General features: G+C 50.7%; 4 protein-coding genes and 1 long non-coding RNA gene across 9 annotated transcripts in view; 4 read left to right on the top strand and 1 right to left on the bottom strand.

The window, feature by feature from the left end:
* The first annotated feature begins 294 nt into the window (after positions 1-294).
* MAZ (MYC associated zinc finger protein) lies at positions 295-6,705 on the top strand. 4 transcript variants are annotated; one of them, XM_056805557.1, is made up of 7 exons: positions 560-836; positions 1,877-1,963; positions 2,092-2,933; positions 3,278-3,341; positions 3,615-3,786; positions 4,917-5,156; positions 5,580-5,715. In XM_056805557.1, the coding sequence occupies exons 1-6, from the start codon at positions 801-803 to the stop codon at positions 5,132-5,134; spliced, it is 1,419 nt and encodes a 472-aa protein (XP_056661535.1). In that variant the 5' UTR covers positions 560-800; the 3' UTR covers positions 5,135-5,156; positions 5,580-5,715. The 4 variants fall into 4 exon arrangements, with proteins under 4 accessions (XP_056661536.1, XP_056661535.1, XP_056661534.1 ...); XM_056805558.1 differs by lacking the exon at positions 4,917-5,156 and having other exon boundaries at positions 295-836; positions 5,580-6,705; XM_056805555.1 differs by lacking the exon at positions 560-836 and having other exon boundaries at positions 1,071-1,963.
* On the bottom strand, positions 4,017-7,788 carry LOC130455517 (uncharacterized). Its single transcript, XR_008913537.1, has 2 exons — positions 7,136-7,788; positions 4,017-4,214 (listed from the first exon to the last, which is right to left on the bottom strand). It is a non-coding gene; the product is annotated as an uncharacterized LOC130455517 (long non-coding RNA).
* PRRT2 (proline rich transmembrane protein 2) lies at positions 7,771-12,442 on the top strand. 2 transcript variants are annotated; one of them, XM_056805560.1, is made up of 4 exons: positions 7,771-7,942; positions 9,069-10,075; positions 10,528-10,660; positions 10,955-12,442. In XM_056805560.1, exons 2-4 carry the CDS (start codon positions 9,134-9,136, stop codon positions 10,963-10,965), a joined length of 1,086 nt encoding a protein of 361 aa, XP_056661538.1. In that variant the 5' UTR covers positions 7,771-7,942; positions 9,069-9,133; the 3' UTR covers positions 10,966-12,442. The 2 variants fall into 2 exon arrangements, with proteins under 2 accessions (XP_056661538.1, XP_056661537.1); XM_056805559.1 differs by having other exon boundaries at positions 7,801-7,942; positions 10,528-12,442.
* A 430-nt stretch (positions 12,443-12,872) lies between these two features.
* Positions 12,873-15,392, top strand: PAGR1 (PAXIP1 associated glutamate rich protein 1). The gene is made up of 4 exons (XM_016424191.2): positions 12,873-13,289; positions 13,634-14,159; positions 14,690-14,772; positions 14,993-15,392. The coding sequence occupies exons 2-4, from the start codon at positions 13,660-13,662 to the stop codon at positions 15,190-15,192; spliced, it is 783 nt and encodes a 260-aa protein (XP_016279677.1). The 5' UTR covers positions 12,873-13,289; positions 13,634-13,659; the 3' UTR covers positions 15,193-15,392.
* A 378-nt stretch (positions 15,393-15,770) lies between these two features.
* The window catches only part of MVP (major vault protein), a 31,441-nt gene continuing 24,697 nt past the window's right edge, over positions 15,771-22,514 (top strand). The window contains exon 1 of the mRNA XM_001368177.4: positions 15,771-15,887. Within this exon, the coding sequence (XP_001368214.2) occupies positions 15,832-15,887 (56 nt within the window). The 5' untranslated portion in view covers positions 15,771-15,831. The remainder of the gene's footprint in view (positions 15,888-22,514) is intronic.

The raw sequence follows: 22,514 nt of genomic DNA, 5'->3' as shown, positions 1-22,514 counted from the left end.
GGAGTGGTAGGTGGGTTTGGGAGGGCTAATTACTGATCTATTTTCCAGCATAATTTAACATTCGCCCCCATTTCTCCTGGGGAAAACAATCTCTCCAGGCGAAATGGGCGGGGAGGGTCAACAGCCGCCATTTTTGGAGAAGGGGGGGAGGGGAAGAACGACAATTGTAAATAAACTCCTGGGGGGAGGGACGGTGGCCGAAACCAGACAAAATACTTTTGAGAGGCCTGGAGGGTGACGACCGTTAGGCGCGTGCCTAGGATTTTCTCCGCCCCTCCCATCACTACGCGCGCGCCCCAGCTTCTCTCGTTCAGCAAAGGCAGCGACATTATGCGCGTGCGCGCGGAATAACGGCCGCTGGCGGAGAGAGGAGGGGGGACTCGGTAGAGGGAGGGGGGAGCCGCCCCATCCCCCGCGTGCCCACCACCTGCACTATCCTAGGCCAATCAGCGCTTGTCTTGAGGGTCTCGCGCTAACGGAGGTTGGGGCAGCTGGGTGCCTCCCTCCCCCTCCCCCTCCCGCCTGTGTCCCTCACTCTCTTCCCCCTCCCCCCTGGACTCGCGCGCCCGCGCTCGCGCTTGCCCGAGACTCCGTGTGTGTGTCCTCGCGCCCCCCTCCCGCCCGCTCTCCCGCCCTCCCCGCGCGCAGTGTGTGCTCCGCTCCCCCCCCATCCTCCTCCTCCCATCCCTCCCGCCCCGCGCGCCTCCCGCCCGCCCTCCTCCTCCCTCTGGTCCCCCCTCCCCCCACCTCCTCCTCCCGCCCCGGGGTGAGCGCGAGCCGCCTCCCTCCCTCCCTCCGCCATGGATCCAGGCAACTGGAGCAGCTTCATCTTCCAGGTAACAACCCCCCTCCCCCCACCCCCCCACGCCTTCTCCTCCCCCCCACCCCACCTCCCTCCCTACACCCCCCCTCCCTCCCTTCCGTTCCACACCCCCCCTCCGCGCGCCCGGTGCGCGCGCAGCTGCCCCCCTCCTTCCCTCCCTCCCTCCCTCCCCGAGGCGCAGAGAGGGAGCGCGCGCGGCGGGGGCAGAGGCTTCTCCCTCGCGCTCCCCCCTCCCCCCACCCACCCCGGGGATTCCAACCGCCGCAGCGTACCGGGCGCCCAGCCCGCCGCCTCGCGCCGCTTCCCGCGTCGTCTCGCCCTCCATTCCCGCTCCCTTCCCGGGTCCTGCCCCTCGGCCCCGCCCCCCCCTCGGCTCCTGCACCAGCTTCTGCTCCCCACCTGAGGGGACTTTTTCCCCCTCCCGCCTAGGGGGCGTTGCCTCTCTCCGCCTCAGCCTTCCGAGCGGGTGGGGTGGCAGTTGGTCCTCTCGCCTTCTGGGAGGGGATGTGGATGTGACTGTCCCCCAGCCCCCACTGCCCGGCGCGCTCCCTCAACAATGAGGGGAGGCGGCCTCCCCAGGTCAAAAACGATTGTTCTCTTGCAGTGAGGAGAGTGGTGTGCCATTGAAGGGGGTCGGGGGGCTGACCCCACAACCCCGGGCTTCTTGCCACCACCACCCGGCTTTCGCTGGCTTGCCTGTCCCTTCTTCCGGAGCATATTGCCCTTTTGGCCACTTTTGAGGCAATTTACGGGGCCATCTCCCCCCAAGGGGATCTGACCTTTCCCCCCAATTAAGGGGACGGGCACTTTCATGAGGATTACTCTCTTTTTTCCAGTTTTATTGTTTATATGACACTTTTAATCCAGGGAGCTCAAGAGCCTGTTTTAAGGGGTCCTTACCCCAAGTACTCTTTCCCTCTCTTCCTAACACCCGACTGGCTGGAGGCCATGTTTCCTGTTTTCCCCTGCACCCTCCTGGCCCCCCCATTCCCTGTATTGGGATTGGATTCCAGGGGGGTTGGCAATCTAATGAACTCTTTTCCCCCACCTCAGGGTCACGCCCAGAATCCCCTGCAGGTTGGGGCTGAGCTTCAGTCCCGGTTCTTTGCATCCCAGGGCTGCAACCAGAGTCCATTCCAGGTGAGTACTCTGAGTACCAGGTGGAGGTTGGGGGATGAGGGGGTACACAGGATATTGGGTTCTGGGAAATCAAGGAGTGGGACACCTAAGTCCCACACGTTCTTTCCACTCCCTTCTTTCCCTCTCAGGCTGCCCCAGCCCCCCCACCGACTCCTCAGGCCCCATCTGCTGAGCCCCTCCAGGTTGACCTCCTCCCTGTCCTCGCTGCAGCCCAGGAATCAGCGGCTGCTGTGGCAGCAGCAGCTGCAGCAGCGGCTGCAGCCGCCGCTGCACCCCCAGCCACTGCCACAGCTTCCACAGTGGACACAGCAGCCCTGAAGCAACCCCCTGCACCACCTCCACCACCCCCTCCAACCTCTGCACCAGCTCCTGAAGCTGCACCTCCAGCTACAATTGCTGCTACTGCCACAGCTGCTGCTGCCCCAACCTCCACAGCTGTTGTAGCTCCTGTAGCTACTGCTCTGGAGAAGAAATCAAAGAGCAAAGGGCCATATATCTGTGCCCTCTGTGCCAAGGAGTTTAAGAACGGCTATAACCTTCGACGGCATGAAGCCATTCATACGGGTGCCAAGGCTGGGCGGGCTGGCCCTGGTACTATGAGGATGCCCACCATGGTGCCCCTGAGTCTCCTAAGTGTGCCAGCAACACTGGGTGGAGCTGGTGGGGGTGGGGGTGAAGGGGGTGCTGGGGGTGGAGGGGCTGGAGTTGGTGGAGGTGGCGTGGTAACCACCACAGCCTCTGGGAAGCGGATCCGGAAGAATCATGCATGTGAGATGTGCGGAAAGGCCTTCCGTGATGTCTACCACCTGAACCGACACAAGCTGTCACACTCTGATGAGAAGCCGTACCAGTGCCCTGTCTGTCAGCAGCGCTTCAAGCGCAAGGACCGCATGAGCTACCATGTGCGCTCACATGACGGCGCTGTGCACAAGCCGTACAACTGCTCCCACTGTGGCAAGAGCTTTTCCCGGTGTGCACAGGGATGGGCCACCCACAAGGGGTGGGGGGAGAGATGCCCATCAGGCATGGAAGAAGGCTTCCAAGGATGGGGGAGGAGAAAAGGTAGTTTCAATATAATGAGAGCAAAAGGGAGATGCCTCACCTAAAGGAGGCCTCAAGGAAAGTAAAAAGGGATGGCCTTACAATGGGAAGAAGTCTTGCATGAGGGGAGGGACTTCCTGGGTAAATAACAGTTGCTGGACTTCAAAAAAGAATGCATTCTCTAATGGGAATACAGTACAGAGTAGGAAAGGTGGGGTAACCCCCAATTTTAAGGCCAAAGGCCTAACCCCTTCCCCTAACAAATTCCCCCAGGCCAGACCACCTCAACAGCCACGTCAGACAGGTGCACTCAACAGAACGGCCCTTCAAATGTGCGGTATGGAGACCTTGATGTACTGATACTTTTTTTGTTATTTAAACCCCTTTTTACCTAAGACTCAGCCTCTAAGATCTCATTCTCAGGATTCCTATTCCTATTTGGCCTTTAATTCAAATCTAATTCTTAAACGTTTAATCTTTTTATTCCTATTTGCCTATTGCTCTAAGATCCCATACTCCACATTTCTGGGGCTTTGACTTTATTCCCTCATCCCCAGCATACATCCTCTTTCTAACAGCATTTAACTATCTTTTGACTTCTCCATCCCAGACATGTGAAGCTGCATTTGCTACCAAGGACCGACTTCGAGCACATACAGTGCGGCATGAAGAGAAGGTACCATGCCACGTATGTGGCAAAATGCTGAGTGCAGCCTACATCTCTGACCATATGAAGGTGCACAGCCAAGGGCCTCACCATGTCTGCGAACTCTGCAACAAAGGTAGGGAGTGAAGGGGCTGGAAGGGTCTAGGGGAAAATTAGCAAAGGGCTTAATATGTTGTTGAATTCCACAACAAATTGTAATAATAAATGAATTAATGGGGCCATTTTAGGCTGTAGAAGAAAGGAATGATTTTCTGGTGTAGGATTCAAAAGATTAGTGTCCCTTTGGTTAAAAAGAATGCAGCTGCATCTGAAGAGAGACACAGTAGCTTATTAAAAGACCTAAAGTTAGCAGAATCACTTTTATGTTATAGGGGAGAAAACACAACTTATTGCTGAGAAGTGATGCTCCATCTTCTTCGTCTGAGAGGAAAAGCTGGGTGGGCACAGTAATCTCTGGGGGGAAAGTAGCCAAGTAGAACAAACTTCATGGGAGATGGGGAACTGGTTTCCCTCAGTGTTGAGGAACAGAAGATGCAACTGCTTCTGCAAAGGGATACAATTCACGGAGAACAAGTTGACTGAATATTGATTGAATAGGGCTCATCAGGGTTTGGGGAAGAACATGTAACAAATAGCTTTTGTAGAAGGACACAAGGCAGAAATACTAAACCCACCGGGTGACAGTAACTACAACTGAATGGTGGGTGGGTGATGGAAGAGCAAAGACCTGCATCTGAGGGAGAATGCAGGCAGCTCTGGGGAAGAATACTTGTTAAGTAGAACAAGCTTCCTTTTAAATTGAGTAAGTTTCCTCAATAACTGGGAACCAAATCTTTAGGGTTTGGGGGGGGGGGTTGGGGGACACAGCCGTCTCTGGGGAAAGATACATTCACTTAGTAGAACAAATGCCCTGAGTGACTAGGAATCCTATCTCCTGCCACCTCTGGAGAGGGTTTTGCCAGTTGGGAAGAGTAAGCTCTATGGGTCCTGGGAAGAGAGATCATAGCTATCTCTGGAAAGGAATATCTGCTGAGTAGACAAAGTTCTAAGTTTGGGGAATGAGAAGATATTACCACCTCTGGGCAAAAGACCACTAATTAAATAGAAAGATATCCCCAGGTTTTTGGGTATAGATGACCTGACCATTACTGGGGAAGTGAGTCCCCAACCTAGGAGAACATCCCCGTCTCTGGGGTCTCCACTTAGCTGACCCCTGTCCCTGTCCCCATCCTGGTCACCCCGTAGGCTTCACCACGGCGGCATACCTGCGCGTCCATGCGGTGAAGGACCACGGGCTCCAGGCCCCCCGGCCCGACCGGCTCCTGTGCAAGCTCTGCAGTGTGCACTGCAAGACCCCCACCCAGCTGGCTGGCCACATGCAGACCCACCTCAGTGGGGGCGCACCCCCTGTCCCTGGAGACGCCCCCCAGCCACAGCCACCACCGCCGCAGCCCACCTGCTGAGGGGAACCCCTGCACCCACCAGGCAAGGCGAGGCGCACGGCTGGTGGGGCATGGGGGGTGAGGGGTGGAAGGGGATCAGAAGACCCTAGGGGTAGGATAGGGGTACTCAGGAAGGCCCAGAGGGGCAGGATAGGTCACTAGGAAATATAGGCTAGAGAGGATATTTGGGGTAAGGAGGGCCTTTTAGGAGAACTGTTGAAGTGTCTCCAAGGGAAAGAAGAGAGGCTGGAAAGAGAAAACCTGAACTTCTGGAGAGGGAGCAGGAAATGTGCAACGGCTGTGTCCCAGGGGAGGGAATGGTAGAAGAAATAGCTTCCCAGGCAGAGAGAGAGGAAGCAGCTATGAGGGAAAAACTCTTGCCACAGGTCCACACTGATAACTCTCCCTCTCTCTCTCTCTCCCTCCCCCCCCCCCCACTTCTGCTTCCCCTCCCCACTTGCTGCAGGTACAGGTGAAGTCTGTCCTATGGCAGCAGCAGCCTCGGCAGCGGCGGCAGCGGCAGCAGCAGTTGCGGCAGCTACCCCCACAGCTGTGGGCTCCCTTTCTGGGGCAGAGGGTATCCCTGTGAGCTCTCAGCCACTTCCCTCACAGCCCTGGTGAGCCCTGAGGTGGGGTTTGGGGTATAGAGGAAAGGCCTCAGTCCCTCTCTCCTCTCTTACCCCCTTCCCACCAACTCAGTTCCTTCCCCCACCAACCAAGGAGCCATCAGAAGGAAGGAGTGAAGAAATGTTTTCCTTAGGGGAATTCACTAGATTTTAAACATTCGTTTCTCCTCTCTCCCCTCTCCCTATATGAACCCCATTGTTCCTCTGGTGATTTGGGGGCACCCTAAACTGATAACAGGGGTGACAAAGAACATACCAGCTGTCTCATTGCCCTCTCTTCTCCATCGCCCTTCCCATGCTCTCCCAGGGATTCAAGAACCTTTTTTCCTTAAAGGTCCTCTTCCTTCCCACCTTTCCAATCCCCTATTTGCCTACTGTCTGCTGCCCATCCCTGGGGAGTTGGTGCTGTTTAAATGGGGGGCGGGAGGGTGGGGTAAGTGTGGAGGAAGAAAGGAGGGAAATCAAAGACTCTGTCCTAGGTCTGGGAAGAAGAGAGATTTGGAAAGAAAGAGGCCGAGGTGAGGGACAAACAATAAAGGACTTAGTGTCACAAGTGGAGGTTTGTTTGGGGTCCTTGGCCCTAATCCTATCCCTCTAGAGTGTATCATAAAGAAGACTGGGCGAGTAAGGGGATAAAACATTTTGGGGAGAAGGCAGAGTAAGAGACGGGAACTTGGGGGAGGGGAGTAGGATATGTAAAGGACAAAATGAGAGGGTAGAGTTTTTGGGGTGCCAGAAAATAAAGGTGCTTCCCAGGGGGGAATGCAGCGGCAGTATTTCCCCCATTCCCTCTCATCTCAACTGTAGTTATGTCCTTTTTTTTTTAATCCCTTTTTTCCCCACCTCTCCCCAACAGAAATTGTGGCCCTAGCCATGACATCGTGTTCCTGTGTCCCCTGCATGTTCCCCACCCTTCACCCCCTCCCTTTGCGGACCCCATTACAATAAATTTTAAACAAAAACAGATACCCGATTCTGGCTATTTGTCTCTTACCCCACTACCATCTCAATCCACAGACACCTATACCTATCAACCTGGGGTCAATAATACACTTCTCCCTCTTTTCCCTTCCTCCCCCCAACATTGGAGTCTATTTCTTTCCTTGCTTTGGGCTCTGCTCTCAGTCTCCTCAGTTCACAGTCTAATCTCCCTCCTCAGTTGAGGACACCAGTGGCTGCAGCCCAGATGCAGGGTGGAGCAGGGAGGATCCAGTGTCTGTGGCAAGCAAGTTCCAGGACTCCTAGGTCTCTGGGGAAATCCCTTTCCTGGAGAAGCTGATGCCAATTCAAGGCTTCTGTTAGACATTCGCGGGCTCTCTGCTCCATTTAGTGCAGTGCCCGCTCCCCCCAGCATCCCTGCCAAAGGGCATAATCTTGGGACCCCACAGTCAAATACCTGCAAAGTCATGTCATCGATGCAAGCTGGAACAGTGGCAAGGCTGGGGAAAGTCTGAGCCCCAGGACCGTAGGTGGGTGGGGCCAATGAAGAAGGGAAGTTGCAGTTGGCCCCTATCGACACCTATTCCTGCCTTTACCTACCCGGACGCTTACCAGCCTTCCCTGAGGTGCTCCTTCGCAGCCTCTTTACCTGCGCCCCACCTCCCCCTCCTTAAAACTTCTCGGACCCTTCTCTCTTCCGGCCCTTTCGGGCTGCCCCTGGTCCACCTTTGGGGAGGGGGGGGGAAGGGACCCCTCTCGAGCTCCTCAGTGGATCTCTTCCCTCTCCCACTGCCCATACCCTAATCCCGCAGCCTATCCGGGCCCCCCTCTCCGGACACAGCCCTGGCTCCTCTCCCCTTCCCCCCATGCCAGCCTCTCCCGTCTGGTCTCACACCCCGCACCGCAGCCCTTCAAGCTTAGGGAGGGGGAGGGGAAGTTCGATGACCGTTGGCCCGGAGTGGGGCGCGAGGGCCTTGGGGGTCGCTGGGTGAGAAGGGGTGGGGGCGCGAGGCAACCTGCTGGTTGCCAGGGTAACTCAGGGCCCCGGCGCGCGAGGCTCCCCCGGGTCCAGGATGGGAGGGGAGGCGATGGAGTGCAGGGGGCGGGGGCGGCGCGCGCAAGGCGGGGTGGAAGGAGGGAGGGGGGGACCGCTGCCTCGCTTCCTAGCTGGCTCGCTGGCTCGCTCGCTTGCTCCCCGGCTGCTGCAGCGGCGGCGGCGACGGCAGCGACTGAAGCAGCCCCCAAGGCTCTGGGAAAAGAAGAGGTGAGCTGAGGGTGCTGCAGAATGGGGAGATGGGGAAGGGGGGCGGGAAGAAGAAGTAGAAGGGATTCAAGGCATGATGTAGGGTGCAAGAGCGAATGCAGCCCCCGCGCAGTAATGCGGGGTCCCTGCAGGAAGGGGGGAAGGCCACGGGGTACCCAGGCTCCCGATAGTGAGTTGAGGAGCTGTGGGGAAAGGGTACCTACGAAACCAAGATGTTGAGGGAATGGAAAGGCACGGAGACCTGAGGGAAAAGCTGCAGGGAGGGTGGCGCTCCCCTGGGAGAAGGGATTGGAGAGAGATAAGGAAGGGATTCCCCCTTCCCTGGGGGTGGGGGCTCCGTACACACGCAGTAAGAAAACCACCAGTCTGAGCTTTTGGGGAGGGAGGGAGGATGCATGAGGGAAGAGAAGAAGAAGGAATGGAGAGTTATCAAACGAAGGAGATTGGAACCAGTTTGAGGGGGAATGGAGGAAAGAGGGGAGGGTGCCAGGGCAAGACAGAAAGGAAGTGTCCATCTGCCTGGGAAGGGCTTCATTTGAATCTGTGAGACTGTATTTGGTAGGCAAGGCACTGCCTGCCAGCATGCCTGCTTATGGCTCAGCATCTGGGGCTGTCTATATGCCTGTCTGCATCTCTATCTCTATCCATGGCTTGATGACACCCAGGGAGGGGGGCCTGAAGGAAGTGGGTGTGAGTGGAGAGCTGAAGGAAGGCTAGCTTTCTACTCTTGGTCCCCAAATAGTTAACCCAGGCCTCTCCAGCATTATAAAGCCCAGAGAGTCAAGGGAAAAAAAATCTCACTTTATAAGGTACCCCATCACCTTCCTCACTTTAAGAATCCTACAGGCAGCCCTTCCTCCCCACTTTACTCTCCCCCTCTCCCATTGCTGTCCCAACTAGGAGGAAAAGTCTCAGCTCTTTCCTTTACTTACCCAGAGCTACTAGCCTGCCCTCAAGCTCAAAGGGAAGAGCATGGACCTCTTGAGGTTTCTCCCTCTGAATCCAATGGCACTTGTCCACTATCTCTGAGTCAGGGGTACCTCAATTCAGACAGCTTAACCTCTCTGGGGTCCCATATGCTACACTTTCCCTTCCCCAGAACCAGCTGTGTCTCTTCTTATTCCAGGATTTCCTGTTGCTGCTCTCTTCCCTTCCCCTCACTATCCAATTCCTTCCCTCTCCCATCTCAAGATGGCATCCAATGGCTCTGAAGGGACAGAGATGAAGGGGGATGAGGAGGGTACCTCGGCCCATGGTGAAGGAACTGGAACAGCTACTCTTGGAGCAGAGACTGTCCTTCCCCAGGCTCCAGCTGGGGCCCAGGACTTCAAAGAAACCTCCCAAACAGGATCAGATTCCACCAGACCCTCAGATGAAGGCCCAGAAGTGGGGACATCCCCTGAGCAAGCAATAAAAACTTCAGAGGCCCTAGAAGGGACCCCAGGCCCAGCCAAGGACACAAATTCCATACTAGATCCAGGAAATTCACTGGCAGAACAAATCTGTGGAGCAGACTCACATGCTCAGCTAACACCAGAAACCCACAAAGAATCTGTCCCAGACCCAGAAGGGAGTAAAGAGCCAGCCCCAGAAGGAAGCAAAGAACCTGTTCCAGTTCCAGAAGTGGACAAAGAACCTTCTCCAGTCTTGGGCCCAGCCACAGAGCAGGAGGCCAAGCAGGAACCAGTGTCTGACATCAGGCCAGTCCCCCAGCCTATATCTCCTGTCCAAAAGGCAATGCCTATTTCAACAGCCCCTGAGGACCTAACAGAGGACCTAATGGAGAAACAAGAAAATGGAGCAGTAGTGCCAATGAAGGCTGGTGAGGGGGACAAAGGCACAATCCCTCAACCCCACTCTCCTCCTCCACCCAAAGGCCCTCCAGCCAATGGGGCACCCCCAAAGGTGCTACAGCAGCTGGTAGATGAGGAGAGAGGCGTTGGGGGGCACGGTGCAAGGCCTGGCTCCCCCAGAGGCAGCCTGAGCCGACAGCCCAGCTCCTTGCTGGGGGGGCCAGGAGTTGAGGGGGGTGAAGGGATCCCAAAGCCTCGTGACTACATCATCATCGCCATCTTATCTTGTTTCTGCCCAATGTGGCCTGTCAACATTGTGGCTTTCGCTTATGCCATCATGGTGAGTCTCTAGGAATCCCCACTTTCTCTTTGCCCTTGCTTCTTTAATACCCAAGTCTCTCCAGTTAAATGATTTGGAAAACCCAGAGATGAAGGTGATGAGAATGGGGGGTCCTTTCTGAGCCACCTCCTTATCAGCCCTGAGAACCCACACATCCAAAAAATCCTGGGCCACTTCCTTTAGTTTCTCTCCACTTATTCCTCTCCTTTGGTCTCATCTCTCCCAGGCCCTTGTTTCCCAGAAACTTCTTCCAAGACATTCTAATTCCCAGGGAGGGGTAAAGGAAAAGAAGAGTTGTGTCTGTTTATCTTTGATCGATAATTTATCATCTTTTCCTTCTTCCCTCTCCTCTCTATCCTGACTGATACTCTGGCTGGATGCTGAATCATTTGACTCTGGCCATCTTGTTGAATCCTCACTGTGATCCTCAATGCTGTTGGTGACCACCCCAGTCTAGAAACAGCCTACAGCAAGGTGATGTGGATGGAGCGCAGCGCTTGGGACGTGTGGCCAAGCTGTTGAGTATCGTGGCATTGGTGGGTGGTGTCCTCATCATCATTGCCTCCTGTATCATCAACTTTGGATGTGAGTATACACTTGGACTAGTTGGGGAGTGGGAATGGGAAAGGCAATTGGGTGAATGATGGCTGTTCATGGTAGAACCTGGAGGTTTCAAGATATAGGACTGAGTGGGTGGAGAGGGGTTGAGTTTCTCTGAAAGGCAATTGTGGAAATAAAGATCTAGATTTGAAAAAAAAAGTACAACAGATTGTTAGCAGAGGTCTAACATGACTAATCTCATTTTCTACTCTCTCTCTCTCTCTCTTTCTCTCTTCCCTCCCCAATTCCCCTATCCCTTCCTTTCTCTTCTCTGAACAGTATTTAAATGAGAGGCTCTACCCTGTGCCCCTATAATTTTTCCTTCTGAACTACCAGGGGTCCATCTCTTCCCTGGGGTGAGGTCGAATGATGGCCCCTACCACCAGCCCTTGCTCCTACAGAGACCAAGGGAGCTGGAGCAGAGTCTTGTTTACAATATTCCCTTCCTCTCCACTCCCATCCCAGTGCCACTTCATTTACCTCTCCCTGCCCCTCTTCTATCCACTGCTCATCTGCCTGCCTTCCCTTTCTTCCTTCTTTGTCTCCCTTTCCCTTATCTTCTTCCCATATTCTGTTGTCTCCTTTTCCTTTATCCCTCTTCATTGTTTTCTTCCCATATTCTCAGCTTCCTTTCCTCTTTCCTCATGCCCTTTTCCCAACCTCTTTTCTCATCATGGATTTTCCCAGTCTTGGCCCTTCTCTCAGGGTTTCCTTTCCAACCCTTGCCTCGATTTCTCACCTCCCTCTTTCCCCTTTCCTGGACATTCTACAAAAACAAACGAGCAGAGTGAAGTGGGGGCTGTGGTGGGTGACCTGACGCTGTTCCCCACTTCCAGCTGAACAGACTGGACTTTCTGAAAGCCTGCCCTCCTCCTTCCCTCATAGGAAGGGGTTGTCAGGGGCTCTGCCCAGTTCAGGTTGGGGAAAGGAGTGATGGTTCAACATCCTCCTGGGAATGATATGCAAAAACAAAAATCCTGCCTATCTTTCTGACTGTTCATTCTCTTAAAAGACAATTCCTGGGAGCAGACTAAGGGTCTAACCTCCCAAATATCTCCCCATGAAGCACAGTATGGGGAGAGAGCTGCATTGGGGGGGCATGAAGGGGAAAGGGGTGGGGTGGGTCTTGAAGTGTCTTCTAATTTCATGTATAGGGGGAGGGGGGCTGGGGTGCATTGCTGTTTGGTCTGCGATGCCTGTTCTAAGCACATACCACGCATGAGGGAAATGGAACTGAGGTGGGTGATTTCTAACCTGGGATCCTGTCTGCCCACCCAGTGGAGTCACCCAGGCATTGCGCCTTAGTCCACATCCCCCTCCCCTGGCTGCCCCAAAGGAGAGGATTTTAACGGTTTATTTATGTATTAGTTTATTTATAGGGGGACGGTTGTGCCATTCACGTGCTTTTTAAGAAAAAAAAAGCCAAAAAATCGGACCAAATGCCCGGTGTCAGAGCTCGATGCCTAGGCTTGCAAGGGGCGTGTCCTTGTGGGAATTTTTTTTTTTCGGGGTAGGAGGGCGATTGTGCCGCACGAGGCACGAGGCGGGGCACGAGGTTTGGGGTGGGGAGCTACCCAGCCTGCCCAGTTAGCAGAGAATTTTTTTTTCCTTTTCTAAAAAAATAAAGTGTGGGGGGAAAAACCCCACGGATCTAAAGAAGTCACACACACACACACACACACACACACAAATCACCTAACTGGTTACTCTTTTTGTATGGAAGATGCTGCATGAATCTGAACACCAATAAATTGAAATTGTGCATGAGATGTGGCTCTCACGGCTTCATCAGTCCGTCTGCTCCTTCCCGGGGCTCTTTCCTCTCGCCTCGGCTTCTGCCACCTCCTAATCAGTTCCTAGGTGGTCCTCGGCACATACTACTCTCAGTACTCAAACGGCTGCCTAGTAGCCCCCCCCCCCCCCCTTCTGAGGCTCATTTCCCTCATCTGTAAAGTGGATATAATGATGCACACCCTGCCTGCCTTCTAGAATTTAGATGAAGAAAGCGCTTAGCAAAGCCTAAATCGATGCTGAAACTTGTGAGATTAGTGATTTGCTCTCACTCTCAAGACCCTCAAGTCCCCTAGGCTCCGAGAAAGCAGGACGCATGGAGCGAGGGGAGGGGGAGGTGCAAGGAGACGATTGAGTCTACGCCAGGCATCTTTGGTGCGGTGCGCATGCGCTGCCTTGGTAGCCATCTTAATTTCTGGCAGACGCCAGACCCGCAGCATTACAGGGCTTTTCCCTCAACCCTGGAGCGGCGAGTCCTGCTCCAGGCGCATGCGCCTACCATGATCGGAGTTAGGGGGTGAGGAAGGGGGTGGGCAAGGGTGCTGCACCAGGTGCGTATCGGATCTCCTCCTCGCGCTAGGGGCAAGGACGCGGCTCGACGTGGAACGGCCGTGGGAGTTGGTCCCGAGATCGACTTCTAGGGGACTCACGTGGATGCGCGCGCCGCGGTCGCTGGAGCGGAGAGTGGGGAAGGGGTGGAGTTAACGTGGGAAAAGCGCGCGCTCGTGGACTTTTCTCGCTTACCGGCCCCTCCCCCAGTCCTGTCCGTGTCTGACCCCCGGGGGGCAAGGGGGAGAGAGGCTGAAGACTCCGCCTCATCTAGGTGTGTGGCCTTTTCTTTCGAGGTGGCGTTATAAATTGGGGATGGGGGCGTGGCTTTTTGTAAAAAATTACTTTTCCTGTCCCCTACGTTTTAAGATTCTTGGGGGGGAGAGCCCCAAAGCCCACAGTGTAGGCTTTTGGGGTACTGGCAGGGAATGAGGAGAGGGGAGGGATGCAGCTAGCCCTTTTGCTCTCAGCCTCAAGATCCCCTCAAGAACCCTCCAGCGGATCCTACTCCTTCGTTAGGAATTGGTGATCCCCTATTGACTCCCGCACCCCCTTATCCCCAGGGCACCAGGCCCTCAAACTCTCAAGCTATCAGTCATTGTTGGGCTTCTTCCCCAGAGGTTCTAGGGCCTTGGCCCAGGGCCATGGAGTCCTTGGTGGTGACCACTGCAGCGTTGGAGCCAGGGGAAGGGGAGGTGACTTCTGGCCTGGAAGCTTTGGCTGTGGAGGACCCTGCGGGGGCCCCTGCCCGGACTGACTCGACCCAAGAGGTGGAGGAGGAGGGAAGGGAAAGGGCCAGAGAAGAAGTCCAGGTGGAGGTGGAAGCTGAGGAACCAGTCCTTGAAGAGGCACAGGTAGAGCCAACGGGTACCTCAGAGGAGGAAGAAGAAGATGATGAAGAAGATGAGGGAAAGGAAGATTGGTGTGTGCCTTGCAGCGATGAAGAGCTAGAGTTACCCCAGGATGGGGAACCCTGGATGCCACCCCCTGCAGAAATTAGAAAGCTCTATGAGCTGCTGGCTACCCATGGGACTCTGGAGCTCCAGGCTGAGGTTCTACCCCGCAGGCCTCCCACTCCAGAAGTCCAGAGTGAGGAAGAAAAATCAGATGAAGAGCCTGAGGCGGAGGAGGAGGAAGAGGAAAAGTGAGTTGAGTGAGGCAGCCTCCTGCTCTTGGGTACCAAGGGATGGGAGGGAATGGGCTACAACTGACAATAGCTTTCATTTATAGAGTATTCACTATGTGCTTTACAAATATTACCTCATTTGATCCTGAGGGAAGCAGGTGCTTTTATGATCCCCATTTTACAGACGAGGAAACTGAGGGAGGCAGTGGTTAAGTGTCACACAACTGGTAAGGGCGGGAGATTTCATCTGATCTCGGGTCTTCCTAACTCCAGGCCCAATATTCTATCCACTTCACTACCAGTAAAGTAGGATGAATGCCTAAGGAAAGATGAAGGGGTTGGGAGGCCAAGGAATAAACTGAGCAGGAAGGAATTAAAGGGCAGAGAAGAAAAAGAAACCCCGGAAGCAAGTTGAAGAAAAAAAGCTGAGGGGGACCTCTCTGGCCCCTCAGTTCTGCCCCCACCCCCCTTGTCCCCACCTCAGCAGTTGGGGTATGTTTAACCAAAGAAGTTGCCCACAGCCTCTCTCTCTTTTTGCCGGGTCCCAGACCTCATGTGCCCACAGAATTTGACTTCGATGATGAGCCCATGACGCCCAAGGATTCTCTGATTGACAGAAGACGTACCCCAGGTACGGAGTTGGGAAGCTTATGTGGAAACTGAAGGGGAGGGGAGCAGGTGGGAAGTTCAGATCATTCTTCCCCTCTAGGCCCGCTAGGCTTAGGGCCAAGGGCCCATTCCCCAGAGCAGTGGAGTTTGTGTAATCGAGTTTAGCGACTCCCCGGATCTCCTAGCGGTAGTGGGGCAGTGGGCACTGGTCCTCAGTCTTCCCATCCCGTGCGGTCCTCCAGGGAGCTCGGCCCGGAGCCAGAAGCGCGAGGCCCGCCTCGACAAGGTTCTGTCGGACATGAAGCGGCACAAGAAGCTGGAGGAGCAGATCCTCAGGACTGGCCGAGATCTCTTTAGCCTAGACTCGGAAGACCCTTCGCCTTCGACCACTCCCGTCCGACCCACCGGAGGAGGGCTCTTCTTGAGGCAGCGCAAATACTGAGGGAACAGGGGACTCCCCCCTGCAGCCCCCCAGACCGTGAGCGAGCCTGGCACGAGGCCGGCTGGAGAAGAAGCTAGCGGCTGGAGGAGAGCAAAGTGGTGGGGTGGACTGTGTTTCGGTGGCTGTGTTTTTGTAACTGAGCAGTTACATCCAGAGGTTTTTTAGGCCAACATAAATAAAGACTTGTATCTATACAGACAGCTAGTCCCCCTCACCACTCCCCTTTATCCGCTGGCTACAGAGGAGGGCTCCTTGCTGCGGAGGGAACCGCAGAAGTTCTGGCAGCTTTGCTGTTCCTGCAGGCGGGGAGAAATAAGCCCCCCAGGATTCCTCGGGAGTTGGGTTCAAGAGACTTATCTTCCAAAAAGCCCTGGCTCTTCCTCCCAGTCTCCCTCCACCCCCAAAAAGAGGGGGAGGTTATGAAACCTAGCGGAGGGAGGGAGCGCCGGGAACTTCCTAAGGGTCCCGCCGCAGGAGAGCCGGAGGCAGCCCTTCCACAGACTCTCGCTGTGGGCTCTTTAAATGCTCCAACCCCACCCCTCCACGTGCTTGGGCTCGTCTACCAGGAAGTCCATAAAAAGCGGGCGTGGGGCGGGGGGGGGGGGGGGGGGGGGGGGAAATTCCGGAGTCTTCAGAGGGATGAGACGTCGGCAACGTCGAAACCAGTCCCAACCCAGTGGCCCCGAGACCCAGCCGTAAGTGCCCCCTCTCGCCCCACTCTTTCCATAAGGATTGTTAGGACACGGCCAGGTGAGTGTGGAAGACGGCTCCGATGCCCTGGAGACCTTGGAAATGTTCACGAAGCAGCAGCCTAAAGTGTACTTAGCGGGCCCGGATGAGCTTGTCCTCACCCCGTCTCCCATCCGCAGGTCCCTCAGCCTTTCGTGTATTCCGTGCGGTGCCCTTGCTAGTAAGGAAGGCTCTTAGGCATTGTGGAGAGGAACATGCTCTTCCCTAGGCAACCTCCTTAAATTCTGGAAAGGGCACTTGGCAGCAGTCCAAATAAGAGGGATGTACTGCTGGGAAGAAGTTTTGGGGGTCCTCTGAGAAGACCCATCCTACCAAGTGGGATTTGTGGTTAAAAAAAAAAAAATCCCCTACCCCGGGGATTTGTGGTAAAAGAACTTTAGAGCCGAGCTTAGCCTTCCTGTACTGCCCCACCCTGGCCTCTTATCTGTCCTTGGCACAGACTGGACAAGGCTTCCTCTTGGCTCCCTGGCACACTTGATCTAAGATCTCTTCTGGAGCAGACAGGACCGAGGAGGAAAGCACGGGCTGTCAGGGTCAAGCTCCCACTTTTCCCTCCCCCTTGGAGGGGTTTGACTTTGGGGATCAGCCTGGCCTCATGGAAACACTTTTCCCAAGGGGAAGGAGGACTGTGATTCTGGGAGCTCTAGGACTACCAAATGAGACCTGAGGATGCTGGGGAGGCCACACATACCCACAGATTTTAACAGTCCTCCGAGCTCACTTAACTTGCACAACGCCTCAAATCCATGGGGAAATTTTCATTCCTTTTTTTTGGTCATTTTTTGACTCTTACCATCTGTGTTAGACTAGGCAGAAGAGTGTTCAGGGCCAGGCAGTTGGGGTGAAGTGACTCCAGAGCCTTGAGGGGTGATTTTAGTTAACTGTTCCTCTCCTTTAAATTCAGAGTGATGATAGGAGATCCTCTGCTCCCAGAAATGTCACTTTGCCACTAGGACCAAAGTACTCCCTGGAATGAGTGTCTCTGGACCCACCCTTCCCTCAGGTTCTTTAGTCCCTGACTCATTCTGGTTCTAGGCCAGCCCTTGGACTTGCCTAAGGAAAAGCAGGAAGCAGTCTGACCTATTCCCAACTAGGAGGTGTAGTGGGTAGAGCTGGGGGGTGTCTGGGTTCAGATCTGGCCTCAGATCCTTAGTAGCTAGAAGACCCTGGGCAAAAAAATTTCCCTTCCTCAGGCCCTTCTCATCTATCAAAGGGAGATGATTGCATTGAGGAAGCTCAGGAGGATTGTTCTTAGCTAATATACATTGCCAACTATTATAATTATTTGTTGGTTAGGCCAAATTAAAACACCTGCCCCCCAGAAATAAAAACATTGGCACAAATGCTACTAGCATTAATTCTGTTATGAGGTGCCTTGGGGTGAACCCCTAGAGTTCAGGACAAGAATGCAAGACTTAGAAATAGAAATAAAAAATTTAGAATTCATGTTGAATTGGCTAGAAGGACAGAGAGAGTGGGTACTGCTGGGGGGGGGTGGATTCTGGGTTTTTTATACCCTCTGGATAACAGGTGCTAGGTGATGGTATGAGTTTAGGCAGAAGGGAGGAAAAATTCAGGAGATGGAGTGTCTTGTACAAGGAATAACCAAGAGGCCAGTGTATTAGATTGTAGAGTTAGATGGAAGTGAGAAAAGTGTAAAAAAGACTGGAACTGTAGGAAGCAACTTGTGAAGGGTTTTCAAAGGCGAGCAGAAGGGTTTTTATTTGATCCTAGAGGTAATAGGGAGCCATTAGACTTTGAGTCGGTGGGGGAGAGGGTGTGTAACATGGTTACATGCACTTTAGAAAAATCACTTTGGTGAATGATTGAAGTTAGTCTGGGATGGACTGTAGTGAGGAGAGACTTGAGGCAGAGATCCACCAGGAAGACCAGACAAGGTGATGAGGGTCTCTTCCAAGGTAGTTAGTGTCAAAGGAGAGAAGGGGACTAGACATGTAAGAGAGATGTCACAAAAGGTGGCAATGTCAGGACTTGGCAACAGATCCCATAGGGGGGAAAGTAAGAATGATGGGTCAAAGATGGCATCTGGGTTGTAAGCCTGGGTGGCTTGGAAGATAGTGTCAAAGCCAAGTTAGAAAGGGTAAGGTTGGGGAGGTAGAGAAGAATTTGAAATCAAGGGGAAATCCTACCTCATCTTAATCTTCTATGAAGCTTCTCTGCTGATCCAGGGGTCTGAGACCTTTCTCTGACTGGCTTTACCCAAAAACTTTGATGGGTGAAATCTGAAATAACTGAGGAGATAAGAGCTTGAGATTTCAAGCATATGGACTATCAGTATTAAATCACATCAGATTTCTTTTGTATCCTAGAGACCCAGTTCAAAAGTCTGCTTAATCATCACATTTTGTCTTATGTCTCAGATGTCCCATGTACTCATGTGAACCCCAGAAATATCTTCTCTTGGATATTCTGGAGTAAGACTCATTCTCAGGACAGCTCTGAAGGAGGCACTGCTTCTTTGGTTCTAAATTACTTTACTAGGGAGCAGAGCCAAGATTAGCAGCAAAAGCTAAAACCGCTCTGATAATCCTGCCAAATTATTTTACCTAAACTTTGTACCTAATATAAGAATCTACAGAAAAATTCAAGAGAGTCTAAGTTGGCAAAATAACCTTTCTGTCTTTTAAAATTGTTAGGTAGATACTTTAAAATGGGAAAATAATTTCACTTTCTTTAAAATTTCAATGGAATTGTATATGTAAAATCCTTAATCCAGTTTTGAGAACTTGTTACTAAAATTTCCATACTAAATACATTTGGAAGTCTATCATATACATATGTATATATTTTAGTTCCTGTTGCTTTCTCAAAATTTACTGTTCCATTTAATTAGAAAACTTTTATATCTTTACTTATTACTTTGTCTAATCCTCCCTTTAGAGAATATCATCCTTATAATTTGACCACAAACACAGATTAAAATAGTTAGATTTGAACTTGTTCCCTAACATTGAAATCAGGCAAGGGAGCAGACCTTGAAAGTTGGAGTATAACAAATAGCATAGGACCATTTGGGGAATTGGATTATCTTGGGACAAACCTACCCCCACTACACACACAGGGCAGAACCAAAATGATGGAGAATGTATACAGACCTACCTTATCTCTACAAGATTATCCAATAAACAACTACAGTAAAACACCTTAAAATCAATTCTGGAGCAGCACAACCCACAAAAAGACAAGGTGAAATAATTTTGCAGCCCAGCTTAGAAGACGGCATGAAAGATCTAGGGCAGTGGGGTGGGAGTGGGACTCAAAGCAAGATGCCAAGGCAGGCTCTACTATAGTAGCAGACCTTGGGAGCAGCTGAATCACCTTAGAAAGGCTTGTGGGGCTCTCAGTCAAAGATGGTAAAGAGTCAGACAACTGCTCAGAAGGAGATTACGGAGTCTAGAACCAGGGGGTAAAACAGAAATTGAAAAATTCTACTGATCACTTCCTGAAAGAGATTCCCAAAAGGATAACTTCCAGGAATATTATAGCCAAATCCCAGAACACCCAGGTCAAGGAGAAAATACTGCAAGCAGTCAAAAAGAAATAATTCAAATATTAGGGAGCCACACTGATAGTCAGAATAACATAAGATTTAGCAGATCCTACATTAAAGGATCAGAGAGTTACCCAATGAAACCAAGCATGATTTTTTTTTGGGGGGGGGGAGAAATGAGTATTCAATGAAATGGAAGAATTTCAGACATTCCTAATGAAAAGAATAGAGCTGAATAGAAAATTTGACTCTCAAATACAAAATGCAAAAGAAGCATAAAAAAGTAAACAAGAAAGAAATCAAAAGACAATAAGGCTTACATCTCTATATGGGAAGATTAAGAACTTTATCATTAGAGCAGTTAGATGTAATATGCAATGAGAGGGCAAGGGTGTCAGTTGAATATTATAGGATGATATCTAAAAAAAATAAAAATAAGGTGTGAGAGAGGAATGCATTGGGTCAAGGGGAAAGGGAAAAAAAGAATGGGATAAATTGTTGCACATAAAAGAAGCATTAAAGAGCCTTTACAGTGGAGGGGAAGATAGGAGATGTGGGAAGGGAACCTTACTCTCATCCAAATTGGGGAGAACATACACAATTAGGGATAAAAATCCATTTTACTCCTCAGGAAAGTAGGAGGAGAAGGGAATAAGAGAAGTGGTGCAGGGCTAATAGATAAAAGGGCAAATTGGGGGATGTGGTCAGAAACTAAACAGGGGAAAATAGAATGGAGAATAGGACAGTAATTATAAAAGTACAAAAAATTTTAAAGAATTCTAATAAAAACCTAATTATTCAACTACATAGAGAAATGAGTCAAATGTATGAGAATTATGTCATTCCCCAATTGATAAATGTTCAAAGATATGAACAGACAGTTCTCAAAGTAATTAAAGCTCTCCATAGTCATGCAAAAAAAATGCTCTAAATCACTATTAATCAAAGAAATTCTAATTAAAACAATTTTGAGCTTCCATCCCACATCAGTCATATTGGCTTATGACAAAACTTGGAAGGAAAGTGGGAAAATTGAAACATGGATGCACTATTGGAGGAGTTGTAAACTGATTCAGTTGTTCTAGAGAGCAATTTGGACCAATGCCCAAAGGGCTATAAAACAGAATATATCCTTTGACCCAGCAATACCATTACTAAGTTTGTAGTACACAAAGAAATAAAACCAAAAAGGGGCAGGGGATACATATATGTATGTACGTATACATACACACACATTTAAAGCAACTCTTATGCGGGCAAAGAATTGGAAAGTGAGCAGATACCTTTCAATTGAAGAATAGCTGAGTAAATTATAATACGTGATAGTAATGGAATATTTTTGTGCTGAAAGAAATGTTGAGCAAGAGGAGCTCAGAAAAACCTGGAAAGACTTAAACAAACTGAAGCAGAGTGAAGTGAACAACTGTGAGTAAATAACTTAGTTATTTTCAACAATACAATTATCCAAAATAATTTCAAAGGACTTGTGATTAAAAAAAAAAAAGTCATCTGCTTCCAGAGAAAGAACTAATGGAGTCTGTATCCAGACCAAAGCAAACTTTTTTTACTTTATTCTTTTTTTTTGGTTGAGTTTTCTTCTGCAAAAGGATTTAATATGGGAAAATGTTTTATATGATTGCCAATGTAAAATCTGTATCAGATTGCTTACCATCTCAGTGGGGAGGTGAGGAAGGGAAAGAATTTGAGACAAAGTTCTTTTTTAAAATGTTGGAAACTGCTTTTACACATAATTGAGGGGAAATTAAATTGAAAGGGGAAAAAAATGTAAGATTTTTCATATTTATGTCCTGTTGTAGTAACTCAGAGATGTTCCAGGATCAATCAATTAGTATTCAGTATAATAGTTACAAAACTCCTACAGTTCACAGCCAAATTATTGAAATTTGCTACAAAAGGGAAAAGGAAGATCACAGCGTCAAGATTCATCCCCTCAAGAGTACAGATTGACCTGACATAACATAACAGGGAAAAAAACTCCCTTAGCTCTCTTTGATTCTAGACATGAGTCATATTTGACAACCAATTATTAGTAATAGTAAATAGTAATAGTAAACCCACATTATTCACATGGTATCAAAAGTCAGGGTCAAGATAAACCAGGTGGGGAAATTAACTGTTATGAAAGTGGCAAAGGACCCTGGGTTTCCCTTTGGACACCCCCAAAACTCCAAAAGTGTTTCAGGTCAAAGAAAAAGCAGGAAAATTCCTTTCCCTCCTTGCATTCTTGTAATGCTGAGGAAAAGGTGACTCTGGGCCCCAGAGACTCACAATAAGCAAAGACCCCTGAGAGAAGTATTCCTCTTGGATTCTCCCCTAGATTTCAAAATGGACAAAGATATACATCTTCTGATATGCTCTGATACCATCAGGTTGTAATCTAGGACATCTACTTGTCCCATACTATGCCCAGTCAAACCCTGTATCTTTGGGACACTAAACATCACTCCAGCCCCAGTCAGGTGACAAACATCCCCAACTTTTGCCCAACCTCGTTCCTTTCTCTCATCCTTGGTCACATGGACCCCGCTGTCAAAAAGGTATAAAAAGCCCAGAATCCATCCCCTCTAGGAGGCAGTGTTTGCTCTTGCACCTGTCTCCTAACCTTTCAACATTACTACCAAATTAATAAATTTCTCTTTTTATTTTTAAGCTAACTTTTGGAGTTTTGCATTCTTGCAAAGGGTACCTGTCCCCAACAACAAAAGGAAATAGTACAATCAGGAAACTGAGTCTAGATGATCCTTCTAAGGTCATACCAAGGTCATCTCAACTTTTTCCAAGGACAAACATCCACCCATAGCAGTTTTCATATTGTAGCACAAAACCCTTTTTATTCCTAAGTCTTTTTCGTTTTAACCTTGGGCAAAAGACAAGTCTCCAAATGGCAGCCTCAAATTCCAATATATTTGCTTTGGAGCTCACAAGATTCTACAATCTGGAGAATATGCCCTCAAATGATCTTTCAGGGGCAAAATATTATAATTCCTAATCATATCACAAAATAATATTCCATCCCTGTTGATGTCAGGGTTCAATCAGA

This window comes from Monodelphis domestica, chromosome 7 (assembly GCF_027887165.1).
Source record: "Monodelphis domestica isolate mMonDom1 chromosome 7, mMonDom1.pri, whole genome shotgun sequence".
NCBI classification, from domain to species: Eukaryota; Metazoa; Chordata; class Mammalia; order Didelphimorphia; family Didelphidae; genus Monodelphis; species Monodelphis domestica.
The sequence above is the reverse complement of the archived record's forward strand: the minus strand, read 5'-3'. Positions and strand labels throughout refer to the sequence as shown.

What these genes read in the sequence shown, in the direction of transcription:
- MAZ (XM_056805555.1), top strand. Translation starts at nt 1,673, where the DNA reads ATGACACTTTTAATCCAGGGAGCTCAAGAGCCTGTTTTAAGGGGTCCT. An exon ending in GCAACCAGAGTCCATTCCAG is followed by an intron (nt 1,964 to 2,091) that starts GTGAGTACTCTG and finishes TTTCCCTCTCAG; the next exon opens with GCTGCCCCAGCCCCCCCACC. An exon ending in CTGCGAACTCTGCAACAAAG is followed by an intron (nt 3,787 to 4,916) that starts GTAGGGAGTGAA and finishes GTCACCCCGTAG; the next exon opens with GCTTCACCACGGCGGCATAC.
- PRRT2 (XM_056805559.1), top strand. Translation starts at nt 9,134, where the DNA reads ATGGCATCCAATGGCTCTGAAGGGACAGAGATGAAGGGGGATGAGGAG. An exon ending in CTTTCGCTTATGCCATCATG is followed by an intron (nt 10,076 to 10,527) that starts GTGAGTCTCTAG and finishes TGACCACCCCAG; the next exon opens with TCTAGAAACAGCCTACAGCA.
- PAGR1 (XM_016424191.2), top strand. Translation starts at nt 13,660, where the DNA reads ATGGAGTCCTTGGTGGTGACCACTGCAGCGTTGGAGCCAGGGGAAGGG. An exon ending in GAGGAGGAGGAAGAGGAAAA is followed by an intron (nt 14,160 to 14,689) that starts GTGAGTTGAGTG and finishes GCCGGGTCCCAG; the next exon opens with ACCTCATGTGCCCACAGAAT. An exon ending in TGACAGAAGACGTACCCCAG is followed by an intron (nt 14,773 to 14,992) that starts GTACGGAGTTGG and finishes GCGGTCCTCCAG; the next exon opens with GGAGCTCGGCCCGGAGCCAG.